The sequence below is a fragment of the Aristolochia californica genome, unplaced genomic scaffold, assembly GCF_029961685.1.
Source record: "Aristolochia californica isolate CCGP_79_NKW_82.1479 unplaced genomic scaffold, dmAriCali1.0.hap1 SCAF_8, whole genome shotgun sequence".
NCBI lineage: Eukaryota > Viridiplantae > Streptophyta > Magnoliopsida > Piperales > Aristolochiaceae > Aristolochia > Aristolochia californica.
The window spans coordinates 384,308-405,510 of record NW_027182279.1 but is presented as its reverse complement, the minus strand read 5'-3'; the positions used below and the strand labels follow the sequence as shown (position 1 = coordinate 405,510).

Below are 21,203 nucleotides of genomic sequence, written 5' to 3'. Positions count from 1 at the left end.
CTCGCATTGGTGAAGCTGAAACTGAAAAAGTCGCAGTCTTTGTAAAAATCCCGGATCTTCTCCAGATTCATAATCTGGTGGACCATGCTCTGCAGATAGCTCGAACAGGGGAGCCTTCGGATGAAATTGAAGACGCTGAAAAAATGGCGAGGCGATTGAGAAAGTTGGAGGTTTGGAGATTAACGCATCGCAGTAGATGACTCTTCGCGGGAATTTTGAAGGGTTTTAACATTTATGTTCGGTCGTGTAAATGAAGAGGACGGAAATGGGCCGGAGTCCGTGGTTTGAGTTCAGATTATTTTTTCGGTTCTTGGTTTGGTTTGGAGTTCAAGTTGGGTTGAACCCGATCCAACTTGTCAATTTGGTCCAAATTTTACACAATAAAAAGAAGAAGAAAAAAAGACGAATGAACTTGAGGGACACAATCACACAAGCATCTGGAATTCATGCAAAATTCTGTAAAATAATCTCCATAATATAAGCTTTTCTTTACATTTCATCAAATGAACCAACTGGTAATCATCAAACCAAAATCGAAGAATTAATCAAGATGATACGTATTTTCTGTATCCACTCTGTTCATGACTGGAGCTGAATGAAATGGGGAGGAAGAAAATATCAACAGACAGCGACCGATGTTCTAGTTCAGACGAATCGATATGTACCGAATATATAGAAGACGAGGAAGACAATATATCACAGTAATGTGCAGCCGGTCCTTTTTGGGGAGAGCAGAATCTGTATCCGGAGAGCGATGGAGGGTACGTGGAGCTCAAGTGAACCAGGTCTTCCCCCTGTAGAAGCGGAAGGACGCGGATTCTTCTGATTGGGCACAAATTGCCGGAAAAAAAAAATGTTCTTCCGGAATAGGAGACGAGAGAGATCATAGCCTCAGGTATCGCGAGCTTTGCTTTCTTGGGGGCAGAAAAGAAGGTTATAAAAGAGCTAGAGGGAATATATAACAGTCAATCGTCGTAGTTTCGGAGAGCGATTCCTTTCATCTTTATAGGAGAGTTGCATTTTGGTTGGTTTCAGAAATGGCGGGCGGAGTCGTAATGACGGGAGAGGTGAAAAACTACAGCGGAAAGGTCACGGGCTTCGTGATATTTACTTGTCTCGTTGCTGCGTCGGGTGGACTCATCTTCGGTTATGATCTTGGAGTTTCGGGTACATATGAATCAGAGGCGCTAACTGATAATCGATGTCTGTGAAATATGATCTATCGAAATGAATACTCAAAGCTGTTTATGGATTGAATGCAGGTGGTGTAACATCAATGGACGTGTTCCTGGAAGATTTCTTTCCGGGAGTGTACAAGACGATGAAAGACGAGACGAAGAAGGACAACCAGTACTGTAAATTCGACAGTCAGTTGCTGACGTCCTTCACCTCTTCGCTCTACTTAGCAGGGCTGATCGCCTCCCTCGTCGCCTCCGGCGTAACCACGGCTTTAGGCCGGGAGGTGTCAATGCTCTTCGGCGGGCTCATCTTCCTGATTGGTACCATAACTAACGCCGCCGTCGTGAACGTCGTCATGCTTCTCATCAGGCGTCTCCTGCTAGGCATCGGCATCGGATTTACCAACCAGTCGGTGTCGGTCTCCTTCTCGGAGATGCCGTGAACTGCGTGAATTGTGGCACGAACAAGATCACTGGCAGGAACGGGTGGCGAGTGTCGATTGCAACGGCGGCCGTTCTGGCGCTGATTATGACCATCGGCGCCGTCTTCCTCCCCGACACACCCAACTCCCTCATCGACAGAGGCCACAGGGAGAAGGCAAAGACGCTGCGGCAGAGGATCCGCGGCTCCACCGACGTGGAGGAGGAGTTTTAGGTCCTCTGCGACGCCAGCGAGGAGTCCATGAAGGTAAACCACCCGTGGAAGAACATCTTGGAGAAGAAGAACCGTCCGCAACTCTTTATAGCCATCGCCATCCCCGCCCTGCAACAGCTCACCGGAATCAACGTCATCATGTTCTACGCACCCGTTCTTTTCAAGACACTCGGCTTCGGCAACGACGCCTCGCTGATGTCCGCGGCCATCACCGGTTTTGTCAATGTCCTCGCCACCTTCGTCTCCATCTATTGCGTCGACAGGTACGGCAGGACGTTCCTTTTCCTCGAGGGCGGCATCCAGATGATCATCTGCCATATCGTCGTCGGCACCATCATCGGCTTGAATTTCGGTGTAGCCGGGACGGGGTCGATCTCGAGAGGCATAGCAAACCTGCTCCTTTTCTTCATCTGCGCGTACGTGGCCTCCTTCGCCTGGTCTTGGGGACCTCTCGGGTGGCTGGTCCCGAGCGAGATCATCTCCCTGGAGGTGAGGTCTATCGGGCTGGCGATCACCGTCGCCGTCAACTTCTTTTTCACCTTCATCATCTCCCAAATCTTTCTGGTCTTCCTTTGCCACCTCAAATTCGGCCTCTTCTACTTCTTCGGCGGGTTCGTGGTGATCGCCACCATCTTCATCTACTTCTTCTTGCCGGAGACGAAGAACGTACCCATTGAAGAGATGAACAGGGTGTGGAAGAGGCACTGGTTCTGGGGCAAATACATCCCCGACGACGTGGGTATCCATATGTCGGATAAGAGGGTCGTTGCATAGCTGGTTCCAGTCCGGCTACCGATACGCCAGCCGATCCATTGTCCGTTCAAGCCTGAAATTTGAAGAATAAATTCAACAAAAGAAGAAAGACCACTCTGGAAACCCAGGAAAAGGAAGCTGAGAGGAGAGAGAAATTAAACAGGAAATCGCAGAAAAAGAAAAAAAATAAAATCTAGGATTTTACTGCTGCTTGGTTCATTTTTGTTCATATGAATTTGAATTTAGTGACCTTTTTTGTGTGTATGATTTTGAATTTAGGGAATGAAGATGTATCTTTGCATATGTTTTTAGTCTTAAATGATTTCTTCAACTCCATAAAGTAAAGGACTAAAAATAGTTTTTTTTTTTTTTTTTTTAACTCAAATGCTTAAGATATTTGTGTGTTGTGTCGTATAAACCTAAGTCTATATAAACTTTGATGCAATCGATATTCATCTTTACCATCAAAATTGAATTCTGCATTCATATTAAAGATATTTAAAAAAAATTATTTTTATCAATTTGTAATAATACAATTAAATTAATACCATTGTTATAAGTATTAAAATAAAGTAAACAATATTCTTAAAATTATTTTTTAACTATTTCTAAAAAGAAAAAGAAAATTGGGTGCTACACAGAGAACATTTCAGTATAAATGAGTGCACTCAATATGAATAGCAAAATTACACAACAAAAAAAAAAAAAAAAAAAAAAAAAAAGAGAACATTATCAGTGACATAAAAATCTAAATGTATAGACTTTTCATGTATTTTCCTTCTTCTACTCAAAATGTAGCCAACAACTGTTTGCTGATGCTAACCTTCTTCCATGCTCATCAACCTCAGCCCCTGCTCTGCTCTTCTCGATTTTTTCTCAGCCAAGGTACAGGGATGATTTTGGTATGACCTGTGAAGCAGGAAAGAAAATACATCTTTTAAGAATTTGCAAGATTTTATCTTTTGGGTTTATAGAACACAAGTACATATTGTAACTAATCTTTAAAACTCACAAGGCATGTCAAGACAGAAAACACAAGGAGAAACAAAGGGGAGAAGAAAAGAGAGGCTAGACTCTTTTAAACCTGCTCTAAATGCTACTCAACTTTTGACTTCTAATCAATGCTAATATTAGCTTCCTAATAAAATAATTAACACCTTAAAGAGTACAATCATACTTCCTAATCATGAATCTGTTTTAACCCATTTGTCATGCTCCCTCAAGCAAGATCATATATATTATCAAGTTAGTACAACCTCTCAAGTTTCAGCTTCACATTTTTTATGTGCAGCATCCTTCTCCCACTGAATGAGAAAACTCTGTTAAAAAGAAACTTAAGCAACTAAACTAAGATTGTGTATAACAATGAGAAAAATAGACTAAAACAACTGCACTTATGAAAAGTCAGGCCTGCAGGTGAGGCCATCTGCAACAAAAACCCTTGGAAACTCTAGTGAGAGAACAGTAACTTTTTTGCAAACGGAAGGGCAAAGTAGTGATGCAGACTTGAAGAAGCACATTCCTCAGTTGCTGGCAAACAGGTCCAATTTCAACCAATTGGGAGAAAACGTTTTCGGCATAAGCACATATGAATCCAACAAAGAAATCATAATATCGATAACAAGCAGAAAGCGAAATAGTGACAAACCTACCTAATACCTAACACCAATCAGCATGCAGACAACTGATAACAGGGATAAGATCATCTCCAAATTAATAGGAGCAACACAGAGTTTACCCCCCACCAGTCAAACATTGGGGTAGGCATAAGCCTCACTACATTTTTTTTTAAATAAACACCAATAGAAAATGAAGGAAAAAGAAAACAATAGTAAAGAGTACATCAACATAGAACATCAAATTAAAGTTAGCTAAAAATCATAGTCAACCACTCCAGTATATGATACATACTAAAATATGTAACCTTGGGTCTACTAGGTTAGTTCAGGCCTCTCATGTACCTTAAGTTTCTTTCCAATATTCATTACAGAAAAAAATGAAAAATTATCACATGGCTGAAAAGTGATACCAACGTACTTTTAGTTTACAAGGGAAGAATAAAATTCAAATAGATGAAGAAATAAAAAAGTATTAATAAATATTCTACAAAACTACCCAGTACTATACAAACAACATCCTCAAAAGTTTTGAGTTTTGACCTATAATTCAATGAAATACAGTAAAAATAAATAAATTTCAATAACAATGCATCAGCAGACGACAACATCCAGCCATAAAATATGGGAATAAAACTTCAAAATTAACTACCCATATAATTACTGACAACCACTACACGATCTAACCTTCTAACCATGGTTCATACAGTCATTATAAACAAATAATTCAGGGAGAGGGGGGCGCCTGCTTCGCTTGTGATGTAGTGACACTGGCATGTAGAAAAGAAAACAATATATGCTTGGTTCAAACAGGAAAACAGCAAATTTGCACTAAAATTTCACCCAGATTGAAGGGAATTAAGGTTTTGGGACAACCAAAGCAGCTTTTATTGGAATCATAAGAACAGCAGAGGATTGAATCACAGGTTACTATGCATATAGTCCCTATCGGCCAGTCCACATAACAAATATGCCTTTTTAATTAAATAACTTAAATTTTATTATTTTACGGACATTATACAGTTCTTAACAATTAACTAACAAAAGCACTCTCCCACATTAAAGGAAGTTTCTTACACTTGTTTGACTACCGTATAAGATTATAATAGGAAACCAACTCAAGACCTATTCTTCTGTGAGATCATCTAACCTTTTCTTAGCATGAATATTTTTAAGTTAATATTATAACTCATAGAGGTCACTTCAATTCTTAGCCTTCAGCTGTTCCATGCCACTACAATGCACAATGGTTTAGACTTCTAATGCTTAAAATATTACTTTTTAGATGACAAAGAGAGATATTATAAGGATATAAGAAATTATTTCAATTAAATGGCTCACAATCATGTGCAGCTCATGGATTAGACATAGCATGAAAAGGAAAAATGGGTATACAATTCACTAAGGTCTTAATCTGGCCGTCAGCCTAATGCTATGCTCTCCCTTGATCTAGGCTTGAGACAGAACCAAAAAAATTTATATATTTTTTATGACACTGATTGCAAGAAAACTCATTTTAAAATAAACAAACAATTGGGACATATGGAGATGGTGCCATGAACTCCTGCAATAGCAAGATAAAAAACAAATCAGGTTGCTCTCTCCATGATGTGTGACAGATGATTGTCCAGAGAGAAGCAGAGAACTCTGGCTTTTGGCAATGAGACAGTTGGACCTCCAGGGACCATCCCTTCCTATACATCACCAAATAATCAAATTTGAGGTGGGCTCAACAAACATTTATCGGAAAGCCAAGTAAACGAAAAAAATAAAATTCAAGGATTTAGTATCAATCTTTTACACCACGAGAACCTAAAAAGGTATAAATGAACTAATGTTAATGAACACTAAAACTCTTGTCCAACTCATGGAGCCAGGATAAAAATTGCTGCCTAAAATTTTAAAAGAGACCATATAACAAGTCATCAAGTGTATGCACACATGAATAAACATGTGGAGAGACACAGACATGCAAAAATAAATTAAAACCGAAAGGTGATTTGAGAAATCAAGTTGCAATTAACTTCCACAGCCAATCAGTGAATAGCTATTTTTTCTGTCATGATAGAACATACTTCTTCACAATCCAATAGAAAATGCTCACTTCTTTACCCATTTTGGGTGGGGGAAAAGAAAATTGCACAAGAATGACCACCCCTTTTTAGAAAGCTGCAGGCCTTTGGACCTTTTAATAAATGACTTTTCTCAAGAAAAAACATAAATATGCGAATAAATACAACTTGCACATTTGATTTACAGTTAGCACAGTATCTAAAAGCTTTCCTGGACATTCCATCAATGCTGAAGCCTACACCTTACCTGTCGCACTTTCCACATTACATTATGCATCTTATAACATTGTTTCCAGGACTTTTGGTTAAGGCAACTTGGAGCAAAGTCCACAGACATAGGCGGGTAAATATAGAAAGTTCACATCTCCCAGCTTAACTTAAGCAGTTCTACATCAATGAGATGACAGATATCTCATTCTTTACCATTTGCATCAGCAAGTCAGTGGCATATGAAACATAAGTTAGCTAAGTCTATCTCACTACCCAATTGTATAGGTTGGTATTTGTTTTTAAAGAACAAGCACACTAAGTGCAAAATCCCAAGCCGACCATCCTATTGCCGTTGAAGACATTACGTGGCCAAATCAAATATATATCACACACAAAAACAAAAAAAGAACAAGTAAAGAATACCCATAATATCATAAGAGAAAGAAACATGAAAATGGTACCTCAGCTCCTCAATCCAAGTCTTCCTGCCTGGTCTCATTTCCCAAACCCGGATTGCCTTGGTTGCGTGAGTTCGACTCCCCATCGTTATTACCATGGTCGATATTATCATTCCTTCCTACACTACTGTTGCTAGTTTCTGCCATAGATCCAAACCTAAATGGCCATGGCAACGAAATCCTAAATCTCCTATCATCCGTACGCGCAGCAGCGTTGTCCTGTCCAGTTTCGCTACTACCAGAACCTGAACCTGCAGGTGCCGCCTGATTCGGTGGAACCGGCGCGTCCCTAGTACGATGTTCGTAATCAGGATCATCCGTGGGCAGCTCATACCGACACACTGGACAGGAATTATGCATAGCAAGCCACGGGATAATACAATCCGAATGATATATGTGCTTGCATGGCATCTGTTTGGCATCGGATCCCTGCTCAAACGTTTCTTTACACACAGCACATTGCGCAGAATCCGTCTCAAGCAGTTCCTCTGAAACACGGATATTCGGCAAAGAATCAATAGCCGATTTCGCCGCCGGCGGGGTTCCATACCGATTGGGGTCATTTTCCGCAAGCTGCTGGATCAACTGCTCAAGGCCAGGCCCGATAAAATAATCCCCAAGATTGGCAGGGAAGCGAAACCCAGCGCCGGCACCATCGGATGGATTATTCTCCAACACGAACTGTATACTCGCCCCACCGGCCATCAAAGAGTTCAGATAATTCTGTAAAAAGTTAAACGGATTAAACACGTCAGGATCGACGGTACCCCCAGACCCAGATCGATGATGACCCAAAAGCCCAGCAATATCTGTCGGACTCTGTATATCCATACTGCCAGAAGAGGTAGAAAATACAAGCGGAAAGCCGCCAAGACCCGCGGCGAATGTCGAGGGAAACGGAGAGACACTTTCAGAGATGGGATTGGGATTACGGTTCGTGTCCTCCTGCTCCTCGAGGAAGCCGCCGTTGCAGTTAGGGCAGAGGAGATCCAAAGAAGGGGATGGGTTGATGTACACGTTCCGGTTGCATTGGTAACACCAATACTGCTGCGGGGACACGACGGGCCCGCCCGGGGTTACGGCGGAAGCCATTGCTCCGGTGGAGGATTCCTGGGAGGGCGAGGGTGAATGCGGAAGGAAATGGAGATCAAGAAAGGGAAGGAGAGGTGGAGGGCGGCCGGGGAGAGTTTTATAGATTAAACCGCGAAATCTATATGTGACAGAAAACCTCAAAAGTGCGCCGAAAATCAACAGCTGACGGCCGAAAACTTGTCTTCGGCTTGGCGCTTTATTTTTCTTGTCGCCGACGTGGCCTTTCTTTTTTGTCCTTTTTTCATTTGCACGTCTTGTGGGGGTTTACTATGACGAGAATCGTTTGGTGTGAGACGCTCGAAGAGGTCCTCCATTTGGTAACTTCTTATTTAATTATAATTATAATTATAATTATAATTATAATAAAATAACTAAAAAAGTATGCACATAATTTAATCTCATTTATAATTTAAAATATATTAGACATTCCTGAAAAGTACGCATTAATGCACCAAAAAATTTATACAATCATAACTTTTAATTATTTATTATGAAAATAATTTTATATTAATTTATCATTTGAGATTTTTTTCTTGAAATTCTATATTTTTAACAATAAATGGAGTAACAACATCTTTGTAAATATAATTAAGTCAATGATATACTATAAATCATATTAAGTTTTATAATAAAAAAATATTCCATCATAATAAATTTTATTTTACTATAATCATAATTTAATAGTTTTTTATTACTATTATTAATTTTATTAATAGTATTAATATTATTGTGAATTAATATATTTTGAAAAAATGTTCAAACATAAATTATTATATCATTTAGGCCCCATTAATAATCCTGGTTGAAATTTTATATCCCAATGATACTCATTTCCAATAAACCTTCAAATAAAATCTTATTAGTACCCTACTAAGAAATTATATGATTTTTTTTATAAAATTTAAGGAAAATTAAATTGACCTAGTAATACCTTTTATAGGAAAATAAATAAATAATAATAACCAGTCTCATATATTCCATACTTATTCGATAAAATTTCAGTAAAATAAATCGTCAAATAAAAATTGCCTTGTGTTGAAAGTATTACAATATCAATTATCATATACGTATTCAATGAATTTTCTTATGGTTTTCCAACCCATCTTGGCCAGAAAATTATGTGATTTCCCTTTAAGAAAAATTTCAGCTACAGAAGTGTTTATAGGAAATTCGAGGCACTAAGGGTCTATTCAGAACCCGTAGAAAAAAAATTAACCATTATTATTTAAAAAAATAATTAGCGAACACGAGATAATGATCAGATTTTTATTTTTTAAAATTTTCCACGGGGTCCCAAAAAAAATGCTAAACTTGGGTTGTTTAAGAATATATGAGTTTTGTTGTTTAGTAATAATAATAATAATAATAATAATAACTTGTATTATATTTTACAAACCCAATATTATAAGTAATCGAAATAATCGAAAATGGTTTAGCTATCGGAAACATCAAAATATGTATCGTATATATCTGTATGTGTTGTGTTGCTTTTAATGCAGGTGAATTGGGTTACCTATAATCCGTCACGTATCGGCGATACGGGCAATTCCGCAGTCGAAGGTCGAAAATGACGGCTCGAAGCTCCAAGAGCCGAAGCCACACATTTTCTCCCAATAAGAACTACAAATTTAAGATGGCTTTGGGATAATAGAGTCGCACTCACGCCTCGCCAAACCCGACCATGAAACCGCGATTCGTTCTCACCTTCTTCACCTTTCATAGGCTCTCCGCACTTCCGGCTCTTCTCGGAATCATGGCGACTACCCTATGGACCCTGCCGTCTTCTTTCCGGCTCTTGTCGCTGCCTTCCGAGAGATATTCCTTCGGTCTCTCTGCTTCGAACAGGTTGTGTTACCTGTCTGGCAATCGTCAGAACGTTGGAAGTTTTGGATCGGTAGGGAGGGAGAGAGGGTTCTCCGTGCGGAGGTCTGCGATTAGATGCGGGATTGAGGCCATTAACGAGAGTGAGTTTAAGGAGAAGGTCTTGCGGTCGGATACTCCTGTGCTTGTTGAGTTTGTTGCGAATTGGTGCGGGCCTTGTCGATTGGTCGCTCCTGCGGTTGAGTGGGCGTCTGAGGTCTATATTTTTGTCTTTCTTTTTCTCTGTGATATTGCTCTCTATAATGTGCTTTTTTTTTTTTCGGCTTATTAGCGTTCGCAATTAATTTGTCAAAATTTCTGAATGTGTTGAAGGCTTTTAGAAGTAGAAAAACGCAATCCAAGATTCATGACATTAAAGTAGTGGCAGTCACAGAGTACTGGAGAATGGTTCATTAGCTGTATTACTTGTCAATTCAATCGACACTCTTTAACTTTTGAATCGCCTAGATTTTGATGGTGAATCCCGCTCTTCTGTTTGTTTAGAGTTCAATTAGCTGTTACTGAGGTGTCTTGACTATGTTGGCTCTCTGGTCTTGGTCGACTCCACTGACAGTTGAGTTGGTTTCCATGTTCGTTTTATGCGAAATAAGATTTGAAAAAATTAGGCCTTTATTTTGATTAAAAAAACAGTGAAGCATTGTCTATTTGGTGTTTCTGTTTCTCCGTCTCCTCTTGATTAAACGGAACCATCGCTGAGGAACTTTCTTTTTGATAAGCCTGAACCTTTGTCTAGTATCTTAGTTGTGAATTTTTTAGGTTTTCCATTTTGTTCATTTGCAAAAACATAGCCAGCTTTAACTTTTGACTACACCTGAAGAACTCTGTATGAACAAAATTTGGTTTTCATAGAACTTGCTTCATTCCTGTTGCTAAATTTGTTTCAGACCTGGCAAAGACATGTAACAGTCGAGGGTTTTCGCTCTGAACTAGTCAGAGCAAACGAATCAAACATTTGGCTTTGGTGTTTATGTTTAAGTTCAAAGTAGAGATTTCCTTTACCATTAAATGAGTAGTTTTTTGTCATCCATGAAATTCTTTGGTTTTCGAAAGCCAAAGTATTAGATGCAGGCTGCCTTTTGGCACTACATAATAACATTCCACACCATTGAAATTGCATGGCATGCACAGACTATACTATGGCGTTTGCCATAGTCAGTGAGAAAAATCACTTGCAATGACCAAGTTTCTTCATCAATTACTGTACCGATTCTCATGGTTCATGACACTTTTTTTTCTAATTTTTTTTGTCCTGAAAATGGCGATTAAATTTTATTAAAAAGGCTAAGCATGCATAAGAGTACAACATAGGATATAAACTTAACACCTCGATCACTTCTAATAACGTAGTTGCTGAAACATTCAGAGATTTTTTTTAAGCAACCATTATCACTTAATTTTTGTCAATTTTCTGTTTTTGAACAAGAGTTTGTTAGATAAAGCATATCTGTATTAAGTGCTCATGTGCTATCATGACAGAGTTAACTTCTTGATGTTATTGAATTTTACTTCTTAGCTGATCAAATAAGTAATAGGATTAAGAAAATAATCTGATTTCACAGGTTTCTGAAATAATTAGAATCTATTGCAGGAATACAATGACAAATTAATAGTTGTGAAGATTGATCATGATTCCAATCCCAAACTGATAGAAGAATACAAGGTTTATGGCCTGCCAACCTTGATTCTTTTCAAGGACGGTAAGCAGGTTCCTGAAAGTCGGAGGGAAGGTGCAATAACAAAGGCCAAGCTGAAAGAATATCTTGATTCTCAATTGGTATCTGTAGCGGCAAGTCAATGAAGTCCTTTTTGACCCTTATAGGTAATCAATCTTGCCGTTTCTTCAAACTGTGATGTCATTGGTGGAAGAGTGTCAACATTGGGAAAATCTTATTTGTTTTTCATCTGTTTATTCTTTGCTCTGTTGCACTCAGTGGAAAGCCGCAACCAATCAACTGTTGTTCATAGGTTCAACCTTGTAACTTTTAATACTTCATTGATGATATGTAACTTGGCAACTTCCACATGTCGATGTTAATTATTTGCAATCTAAATCCAGCTGCATCCAGGCATCTTCTTTACTTCTCTATTCTTCATCAGCTGTCTCAGTGTCCCCACCCCATCCCAGTGACTTGATTCTGCAAACATATTTGATAACAGTACATATGTTGATGGATCGTCTTTGTCTAAAGCTAAAGCCTGCTCTGCTGCCCTTTTACCCGTTTCAATGTCCCCATGGCTATTACAGGCACCAAGCAAGGTCTGCCACACTAAAACACCAGGCTTGGAGGGCATATTATTGATTAGAGTTTCAGCCTCTTTAGTATGCCCTGTTTTACCAAGGAGATTGACCATACAAGCATAGTGGTCTTCTCCTGGGGCAATGCCATAATCTCGAGTCATGGATGAGAAGTATTCCCACCCTTCATCAACAAAACCTCCTTGACTGCATGCATACAACACACATATGAATGTGATGTCATTGGGTTTGATGTTCTTTAACCTCATCTCCTCAAAGATCTCCAAAGCTTCTCTTGCTAGACCATTCTGAGCATAACCCATGATCATAGTGGTCCATGAAACAACTGACTGTTTGTTCATCACTCGAAACACCCTGAGTGCACTATCTATGGATCCGCATTTTGCATACATGTCTATGGTGGCATTATCCACACACGCATCCATGGAATCCCCTAGCTTAATCCTCAAACCGTGATTCTTCCTCCCTTCTTCCAGAGACACTAGATTGGCACATGCATTGATTGCGGTTGCTAATGTGAACTTGTTTGGTCGTATTCCTACTGATCTCATCTCCGCAATGACCTGAAGAGCTTTTGCAGGTTGCCCACATTGGAGGCAGCCAGAAGCCATCTGGGTCCACGAAACTACATCCTTGGAGGGCATCTCCTGGAAAGCTTTTGATCCCTCGATCAAGTTCTGGTTTTTCAAGTACATATCAGCCAAAGAATTACCCACACAAATGTCCTCTCCATGACCGCTCTTAACCAGTTGGGCATGGACTTGCCAGCCGCATTTCAAGTCTGTTAGAGCTGCCATACCAGTGAGAACACTTGAGAATGTGAACTTATCTGGCCGCACTCCTTGACGGTTCATCCTACACCAGAAGCTCCAAACTTTAGAGTAAGAGAATTGCAAGTAACCAGCAACCATCGCATTCCAAGACACTACATCTTTTCTCTCACATTTCCTGAACAGTTCCTCAGCTTCTGCCAATCTTTGATGCCGAATCAGAGCAGTAAGGAAAGCATTGATCAGAAAAACATTAGATTCGAAGCCAAATTGGATCAGTTGTGCATAAATTTGGTACGCAATGCTCACATTATCAAACAGAGAGCAAGCATTGAGTGCACTAACAAGGGAGAACTCATTAGGCCTTATCCCGTCTCGCTGCATTTGTTGAAACAGAGAAATAGCCTCCGAAGGGTATCCTGTCTGGACAAATCCAGCTACCATGGCAGACCATGAGACCACATTCCGCTCAGGCATTTCGTCGAGGAACTGCAAGCCTGCACCCAGTTCGCCACACTTGCAGTACATGTTCAACAGATGGTTACACAGAAAAAGGGTAGAAATCAACGATTCTTTGATAAATTTGGCATGAATTGCTTGCCCCAGATCCAGACGAGAACTTTTCCCACATCTCTGTAAAAGAAGCGCGAATTTCTCTTCCACCAACTCCATGTTTCCGATGATGCTTCCATTGATGCTCGATGTATGCATATGATCCTTTTGCAGAGTTGAGGTGGAGTGAAGTCCGCGTATCCTGATCCACCGAAGAATGCCATCTCGCATTTCATGAACTGGGTGCGACCCAAATGGTAACTGCAAATCCGAATTCCAAACTCTGCTACAGATGCTCCCCAGGCTTTCTTTGATCGTGCAGAGAGCTAGGTGAGCCTTTAAAGGAACATTTGAGGGAGTCTGTTCGACGCTGCGGAAACCCGCGAAAAATTTATATATCTTTGATATATTTATATAAGGAATAAGACACTTATTCATGTCTTATTTCAAACATATAATCACTCAAATAAAAGTTAACTGAATTAATCTTATATTAATTTAATTATTTGATTAATTAAGTATCATATGTACCTACGGATACGGATACGGGTAAGGGTACGGATAAACGCTCTGGTTGTGAAACTCCGGATACGGATAAACGAATACCCGAGACGAGCTTTGCTCCGAACTTGGAATTCGTTTACACGAGAAAGCTCGAGGCCTGAACCGGTTGGCGTGAGGTCACAGAGGGACAGAGAAGATGAAAGGCAAGAAGGAGAAATGAGCCGCCGACTGGCCGACTTATGCGTCTGAAAATGGTACTGCTGCTCCACCTCTAGTACATCTTAAATCTTATTTTCTCCGCAACTGGTTGTGAAGATGGTTTTGCCTTCTTTGGAAACGAGAAACTTACACTGTTCCTCGAATTTGACGACCGAGTAGAGTTATGTGAAACTTCTTATGAGCTCTGCGTGTTTTGAACTTAGGAGGATTGAAATGTCGTGCTTCGAGTTTACATTTAACCTCAAGTTATCGATCAAGTTGCGGAATCGAACGCACCCAGCTGCTTTTTTCGCCAATCTTTCTGTGTTCTTTTTTCCTATGAAGGCATGAACGCTTAGAAAGAAGAAGTTATTTGTATTTTTAGTTGAGAAGTGGCTTGGACTTTTTAATTGTATTCGGAAGCCCTGAATTAGCATGTTTTTCAGCTTTTTTTTTTTTTTTTTTCTATTCTGTTTTTGGTTATTGGCGTTTCCTGTGAATCAGTCTAATTGATGTTGAATTCTACAGCTTCTTTTTTCACTTCTTTCTACTTCTATGAGAGATTACTAGCGTCCAGTTTTATCTCCTATAGCATTTGTATGGGGCGCTAAGTTTTTGTATTTTAGTGAACGATATGAATTTGATAGGTGCAGCGATCAATCATTTTGATTATGTTATGAACGAAAACCTATGCACAACTAGTTTCTAAGTTTTGAAATAATTAGTTGTAAGTTTTGGGCTTGATGTATCCTAATTACACGCTGTTGGTCAAGGATTTAATCAAACTTCTTTTTTTCGTATTTGTTTGAGTTCTTATTTTCTCTGGTGTCTTTTCTTTGGGAATTTGCTTGCATAATAACTGTATTGTTTACAGAATTTTACTCAAATGAGGTGCTTTTTGTTTCAGATTCTGAGGATGATGAAATAGATTACACTGTCAAGCAAGATTTCTATGATCCGGATCTTGACATAAAAGACGAAATACGGGTTCATCACAGAATCAATGGACGTACCTCTGATGCCATTCTCAGCTGTCCGGTTTGTTTCACCAATCTTTGCTTGGATTTCCAGCAGTATGTGGCTGGACAAAGACTTTTTTGAAGCTTTGAAATTCTAGATCCTAGGTTGCAGTCTCCAAATCATACATTCATGTCCCAATTACCCTTTAACATCCTACTGCACAAATTCTTTGAATTTGTTTTGAAGAGCTTCTGTATGATGACTAGGACAATATAACTGTGGGGTATAGATACTTTCTTCTTAAGTAAAGGTGATATGATAATTTGAATGCCCAAAAGAGTTTGCACTTTTTGTTCTATCATGAGTGCCTTGTTCATCTGATTGAATTTGATAGCAATGAAGCAGTTGATCTCTCTAAGATAGTCCTATCAAAACTCAGTAAGCATATCAGTCACATCTAGATAAGCAACAGCTTTGCAAATTGTTTAGAGTCGGTATGTTTACTACAACTGCTGACTGGCTATTTGCCAGGCATGGGAGTTAAACGTTTACTGTTTTTTAAGCTACTTCAGCTTTCTTGCTTCTTGGTACTTGTCCTGCTGTTTATTTCTTACCACCTCTTTAAATAATCGAGAAAATGTTTCTCGGACATGGTCCCCATGAAAATCATTTGCAAACATCTGCCATGGTTAGATGCATTTGAAGGATTTGACTCCATGATGGCAGAACTGTAATTGTTGGTTCCTACTAGCAGAATTGCGTGGGCCTTGGAAAAGAAAAAATCTCTATTTTTTCTCATCAAGTTCTTGTTTGATCTGCTGCTGTTAGAACACCACAATACTTGTCCTTTTGGGACTAATGCTCCCAATGGTGAATCATTTGTTTGAGAAAAATCAGTTACAAGCTATTGGTTATCTGCTATTGATACTTTCTTTTTATTCCTTCATTGTTGTATTGACTTTAATAGAGGGGACTGTTTCTGCTGTCAGAGAACAATAAAATGATAGGAGAATCATTTTCTCTTTGGCAATGGAAATATTTCCCGTTAAGAAATAAATTCTTTTTGACCAATTTTCTTGCATTTGTGCTTTTTTCTTTCCATCATTTCCAATTGGAGCAATGGGAAACTGATTTCCCAATTTAACTTTTTTGTTGGACTAGAGGTACTTGGGCATTGAAATTTTTCCCATTCCTAAGACTGGCACAAACACCAGAAAATTGTGATCAAATGGAAGAATTTTCTTTTACAGTCTTGTCCATGGTTCCATATTAGCAAAAATCCATTCTCAGATCTTCTCAGAATTGCACTTTATTTCCCTTTTCTTGTGTCCATGCCGTTCTCTCTTTCCTTGAAATCACTCCAACCTTTTCTCACGCATACACTGCTTTTATATGATTTATCCAGGCATGAAAAATACCCTCCCCAATTCAGAGCCATGTTCGTAAAGAACATGGGTTAGGTTTTATGAGAAATTTTACTCAGATGATATATTTGTTGTCTCAGATTCTGAGGATGATGAAATAAACTACAGAGTCGAGCCAGATTCCAAGGATGCAGATCTTGACACAAAAGATGAAACATGGGTTCGTTACAGAATCGAAGGAAGTACGTCTGTTGCCATTTTTAGCTGTCCGGCTCATTTCATCATTCGTTGTTTGGATTGCCAGGGGTAAGTGCCTTGACACCACACTTTACCTTTTAGGATTTTAAGAGTCTAAATCCTTGGTTACATCTTACCGAATGAATTCTTTGAATTTGTTTTGAAGAGCTCCTTGCAGCAGTAGAGATGCTTTCTTCTGAAGTGAAGTGATAAGACAATTTGAATGCCCGAAAACGTTCAAACTTTTTGCTTCATCATGATTGGCTTGTTCATCTAATCAAATTTGATAGCAACGGAGCCGTTGAGGCTCCCAAAGATGGTCGTATGTAGTCAAGAAAGCGTTTCTTGGTACTTAATCCCCATGAAAATCATTTGCAAACACCTGCCATGGTCATATGCATTTAAAGGATTCGACTCCATATTTTGTCGGATCTGTAATAGTTGTTGGTTCCTAGTAGCAGAGTTGCATCGAATTCCTTCCAGAGAAATTAATGACAAGCTTTGGGTGATCTGTTAGGAATGCTTGGTTATGATTTCTTCATTGTTGTAGACCATACTACAAGTGACTTTTTGTACTGCCACAAGGAAACAAAAAGATTGGAAGATCTTTCTCTCTTTCAGTAAATTTTCTTGCATTTTTTGTGATCAAAACAAAGATCTTCCTTTTGAACTTTTTTCTTTCTTATGATTTCTATCTATATCATCCATGCCATTCTCTATTTCCTCTGCACCATTCATATATCTAACTACTGCAGGTGCAGAAAGGTTCCGAACCATGTTCGTAGGAAGTGCAAGATGAAGAACATCCGGATCGGTTGGAAACGGCGAGAGACCCAAAGAATTCAAGGCGTGCTACCAATGATTCTCACTACACCCCCCCCCCTCCTGAAACTTCATCTTCCTTCAGGCAGTTCCGCCTGCTCCACCGACGTCGATCTCCTCATCACCGGAAGCAGGAGCCAATGAACCAACTCCGTGCACCAAAGCCCAAGCTGTCTTACCTCCACAGTCCACATCCAGGCTTGGCACGACCGGAAAGGTAAGTTGGATAAGCATATGATTATTATAGAAAATAAAAAGCGACGGGGAGGGGAGACATTAATGATTGAAGGCTCCACGCCAAGCGCCAACCTCGCGATGATGATATAATCATATATTAAATCCCAAAGCAACCCTAAAATCTTTACAAGATGTTGTCGGCTTGCCACATAAAATACTAGATTTGTTAATGCCGTGATCGGGATTTAAGATCAGAAAACTCCCGCGTTGTCAGGATATTCCAGATTTGCTACCCCTCGTGCGAGGATAAAAACGCACCACAGCCCTTTTTCGGGTCTTTTTTCCTTCATTTATGCCTTCAATCATTGGAATTCTTAATCTATTCTTGTTGGGGCGGCGGAGAGTCTCTGATCATCTATTCTTCCCTTTGCCACCTCCATCTCTCAATTCCGGCCGTTCATGGCCATGCCCTTTCAGGTGGGATCACATGGGAAGACGACCTTAAAAAACCTAGGACACCCCATCCCACCTCCCTGGTTGCCAGGGCCAATGAAAATATTATATTGTGTCCAATGGCTCACGTGTCTCTCCTAAGCAGCAGTCAGTGACCCCGGGCCCGGAGTCTTCCGGTAACATTGGATCTTAGAAACTTCATTTGGGGCCCACGTGGTTTCGCTTTCACACGTGTCTGACTATCTGACCTGACCTGACTATTTTATTTATTTTTAAATGAAACGTAAAACCTAACCGAAGGAATCCATCGCTACAGCGTGGCACCTGCTGGCACCGGGGCCCACCGAATGAATGCGGGGAAACCGGATCGGATAAACCGGCGACGTGGAGCAAGCATCGCCACTCGATCGACGCGTCGACGGTCGTAGGCTGAGGAGTAGAACGGTCATTTTACTCGAGCGCCAGCTACCTGCGCTAACAACCACCTTAACGTACATTTGCGTCTGCTACAGCGACAAGACGCTTGTACAGCTGTCTCAAAGCGCAATTACCAAATCAGCCTCAAACAAAAGTCCAAATGACACACCTTTGTCGTTTATATCCTTTTTGCATTGCACCTTTTCCTCCTCACCCAACATGCTGGCTAATTATATTTACGATAAAATAAGCAGTCAATTTTAATAAATAAAAATTCTTTTCTTTCTACCCCTTGCATTGATATGAATTGTGTTGGACAAAAAATTATTCCCCCTCTACTAAACTTAAAACATGTTACATGCCGTTTGAAAATTCGAGCATGTTGCATAATGATTAAACACTTACTCTCCTATTTTAATTTTTACATCGTAAATTTGTCTTGTTCGTTCCTATTTTTTCGTTATTCGTCAACAAATACAATAACTAGATATATCATATCTAATTTGATGATTTTTGTAAAAAATTCTATTATTCAAGGGTGATATATCTCCATTTTTTTTAAAAAGTTTTGTTTGAGAAATCTTGAAAAGAGGAGGGACATTATTAGATTGGATAAGAGAGAGAAATGCCAAAAATGAGTACTTTGTGGCAACAACTTGCTTGAAATGAAAGGAGCTTGATTGAGCACCTAATCAGATACACATATTATTCCTCCAAATTTTATCAAATCTTCCTAATTTAGACCATGATCCTTCCCCCCCCCAAATTTAGCAAATTTTGGATCAGAGATTGAACAGGGAGTTTTTCGACCTTTTCCCGCCGGCGGCTGCGTCTCGTGAAAAATCCTTCCAGAAGACGACTTTCCTCTATTTGGCGCCGCCGGGGATTAATTATTTTTTAATAATCATTTGATTTTATTTAATCTCTACCTCGGGTTGACGACAGCAGTCGTTGTAATTCCATTAATTCTGAATCGAAGAGCGGATTGGAGACCAAGAAGTGGGCCCGAGTGTCAGTGTGTGGGTCCCGCACACCCATGTGCCCTTCCGCCTGTCTCCACCCGATCCTGCCGCTCAATGATTAGACTCCTCTTTTCTCCCTCTACCCAACACTCCCTCACTCTCTCACACACTCTCTCTCTCTCTCTCTCTCTCTCTCTCTTCAGCACGAAGCGTCTCCTCTGGTGTACAATCCTTGGTCGCCGGAATCTCGCTCCCGCCTGAATCTGTGATTGAGTGGATCGGAGGCCATGTCGATGCCGCCAGACGCTGGCTCGGGCGGGGGGGCTGGCACCGCGACCAACGGGGCGTTGACGGTGGTGGAGCAGCCGCAGCACCAGCAGAGGAATGGGGCGCTGGCGGTGAAGAAGCCGCCGGCGAAGGACCGGCACAGCAAGGTGGATGGACGGGGACGGAGGATTCGGATGCCGATTATCTGCGCGGCGCGGGTTTTCCAGCTCACCCGGGAGCTGGGGCATAAATCGGACGGGCAGACGATTGAGTGGCTGCTCCGGCAAGCGGAGCCGTCTATTATCGCCGCCACGGGAACCGGGACCACCCCGGCGAGTTTATCCGCGGTGGCGGTGTCTGTCCGCGGGTCGAGTACTTTGTCGACCACGGCCGCCTTGCTTGATCTGAAGACCGGCCCCACGGCGCCGTTTATACTCGGGAAGCGGTTTCGGAGCGACGACGACGGCGTCACTGTTGCTAAGGAGGTGGATATCGGGCTTACGGGGCCTACGGCGGGTTTTTGGGCCTTGCCGGCGAGGCCGGATTTTGGGCAGTTGTGGAGCTTCGCGGCGGCGGCGCCGGATGTAGTGATGCAGCCTAATTCCCTGACGGCACGATTCGCCCCGACTCTGGGGGAGGCATCGGCGGCCAGGGTAGGGAATTATCTGCCCATAACGCAGGGCCATCTCAATTTGCTGGCGTCGCTCTCGGGGCCCTCTTCCGCTGGGCAGGCGGCGAGGAGGGAGAACGAGCAGCAGCGCTGATGATCTTGGGGTAGTTAGGACTTAGGGTTTAGGGTTTTAGTCCTTTTTCTTGGATTTGAGTGAATTTGATTAGGATTTCCATGGTACTCTTCCCTCCTCTCTTGCTCTTCCTTTATCTAGTTAGGATTTCTACCTTTTTCTCTTTCCAGGTTGGGGGTTCTGGTGGGAGGAGAGACTGGGGAATTGTGGTTTTTGAAGGAATCGCAGCTCTTCTGGTTGTCTCCACTTTGACAATGGCGTCTCTTTTCAGCTGTGTGTTGTAAGAGCTTGTGGAAATCCGGTCCGTGGATGAATCCTCTCTGCACTTGTGCTGCAAAGTCAGAAAGAAATATTTGGCTTTCGATCATGACGGAGACAATTTAAGCTTTCCCAATTGATTGATGTATTAGTATATTTGAAAAGAACACGTATGATCAGGAGACTGGAGTCTGGAGTCTGGACAAGTGGAAGCAGCTCTTTTTTTGCCATGCTCTGAAGAGATGACTTCATTTTTATGATTTGCGGCCAAAACAAAAAAAAAAAAATCTTTTTTCCTGGTCTGAAGAGGTTGGGTCTTTCACTATTGCAGTCATGATGGCACAATA

At 40.8% G+C, this 21,203-nt stretch overlaps 4 protein-coding genes, 1 long non-coding RNA gene and 1 pseudogene across 6 annotated transcripts; 4 read left to right on the top strand and 2 right to left on the bottom strand.

Moving 5' to 3' along the window:
* Positions 1-1,037: 1,037 nt before the first annotated feature.
* LOC137939354 (sugar transport protein 10-like) lies at positions 1,038-6,367 on the top strand (annotated as a pseudogene).
* LOC137938750 (E3 ubiquitin-protein ligase RING1-like) lies at positions 3,240-8,110 on the bottom strand. Of its 2 annotated transcripts, none has more exons than XM_068783774.1 (2): positions 6,946-8,110; positions 3,240-3,495 (listed from the first exon to the last, which is right to left on the bottom strand). In XM_068783774.1, the coding sequence occupies exon 1, from the start codon at positions 8,032-8,034 to the stop codon at positions 6,955-6,957; it is 1,080 nt and encodes a 359-aa protein (XP_068639875.1). In that variant the 5' UTR covers positions 8,035-8,110; the 3' UTR covers positions 3,240-3,495; positions 6,946-6,954. The 2 variants fall into 2 exon arrangements, with proteins under 2 accessions (XP_068639875.1, XP_068639877.1); XM_068783776.1 differs by lacking the exon at positions 3,240-3,495 and adding an exon at positions 5,568-5,896.
* Positions 8,111-9,700: 1,590 nt separating this feature from the next.
* On the top strand, positions 9,701-11,713 carry LOC137938893 (thioredoxin X, chloroplastic-like). The gene is made up of 2 exons (XM_068783990.1): positions 9,701-10,111; positions 11,504-11,713. The coding sequence occupies exons 1-2, from the start codon at positions 9,716-9,718 to the stop codon at positions 11,711-11,713; spliced, it is 606 nt and encodes a 201-aa protein (XP_068640091.1). The 5' UTR covers positions 9,701-9,715.
* A 207-nt stretch (positions 11,714-11,920) lies between these two features.
* Positions 11,921-13,725, bottom strand: LOC137938892 (pentatricopeptide repeat-containing protein At4g33170-like). Its single transcript, XM_068783989.1, has one exon. It carries the CDS (start codon positions 13,723-13,725, stop codon positions 11,962-11,964), a length of 1,764 nt encoding a protein of 587 aa, XP_068640090.1. The 3' UTR covers positions 11,921-11,961.
* Positions 13,726-14,188: 463 nt separating this feature from the next.
* On the top strand, positions 14,189-17,341 carry LOC137939569 (uncharacterized). The gene is made up of 4 exons (XR_011109963.1): positions 14,189-14,252; positions 15,104-15,234; positions 16,661-16,826; positions 16,924-17,341. It is a non-coding gene; the product is annotated as an uncharacterized lncRNA (long non-coding RNA).
* A 2,416-nt stretch (positions 17,342-19,757) lies between these two features.
* On the top strand, positions 19,758-21,038 carry LOC137939043 (transcription factor TCP7-like). The gene has a single exon (XM_068784212.1). It carries the CDS (start codon positions 19,876-19,878, stop codon positions 20,617-20,619), a length of 744 nt encoding a protein of 247 aa, XP_068640313.1. The 5' UTR covers positions 19,758-19,875; the 3' UTR covers positions 20,620-21,038.
* Positions 21,039-21,203: the final 165 nt, after the last annotated feature.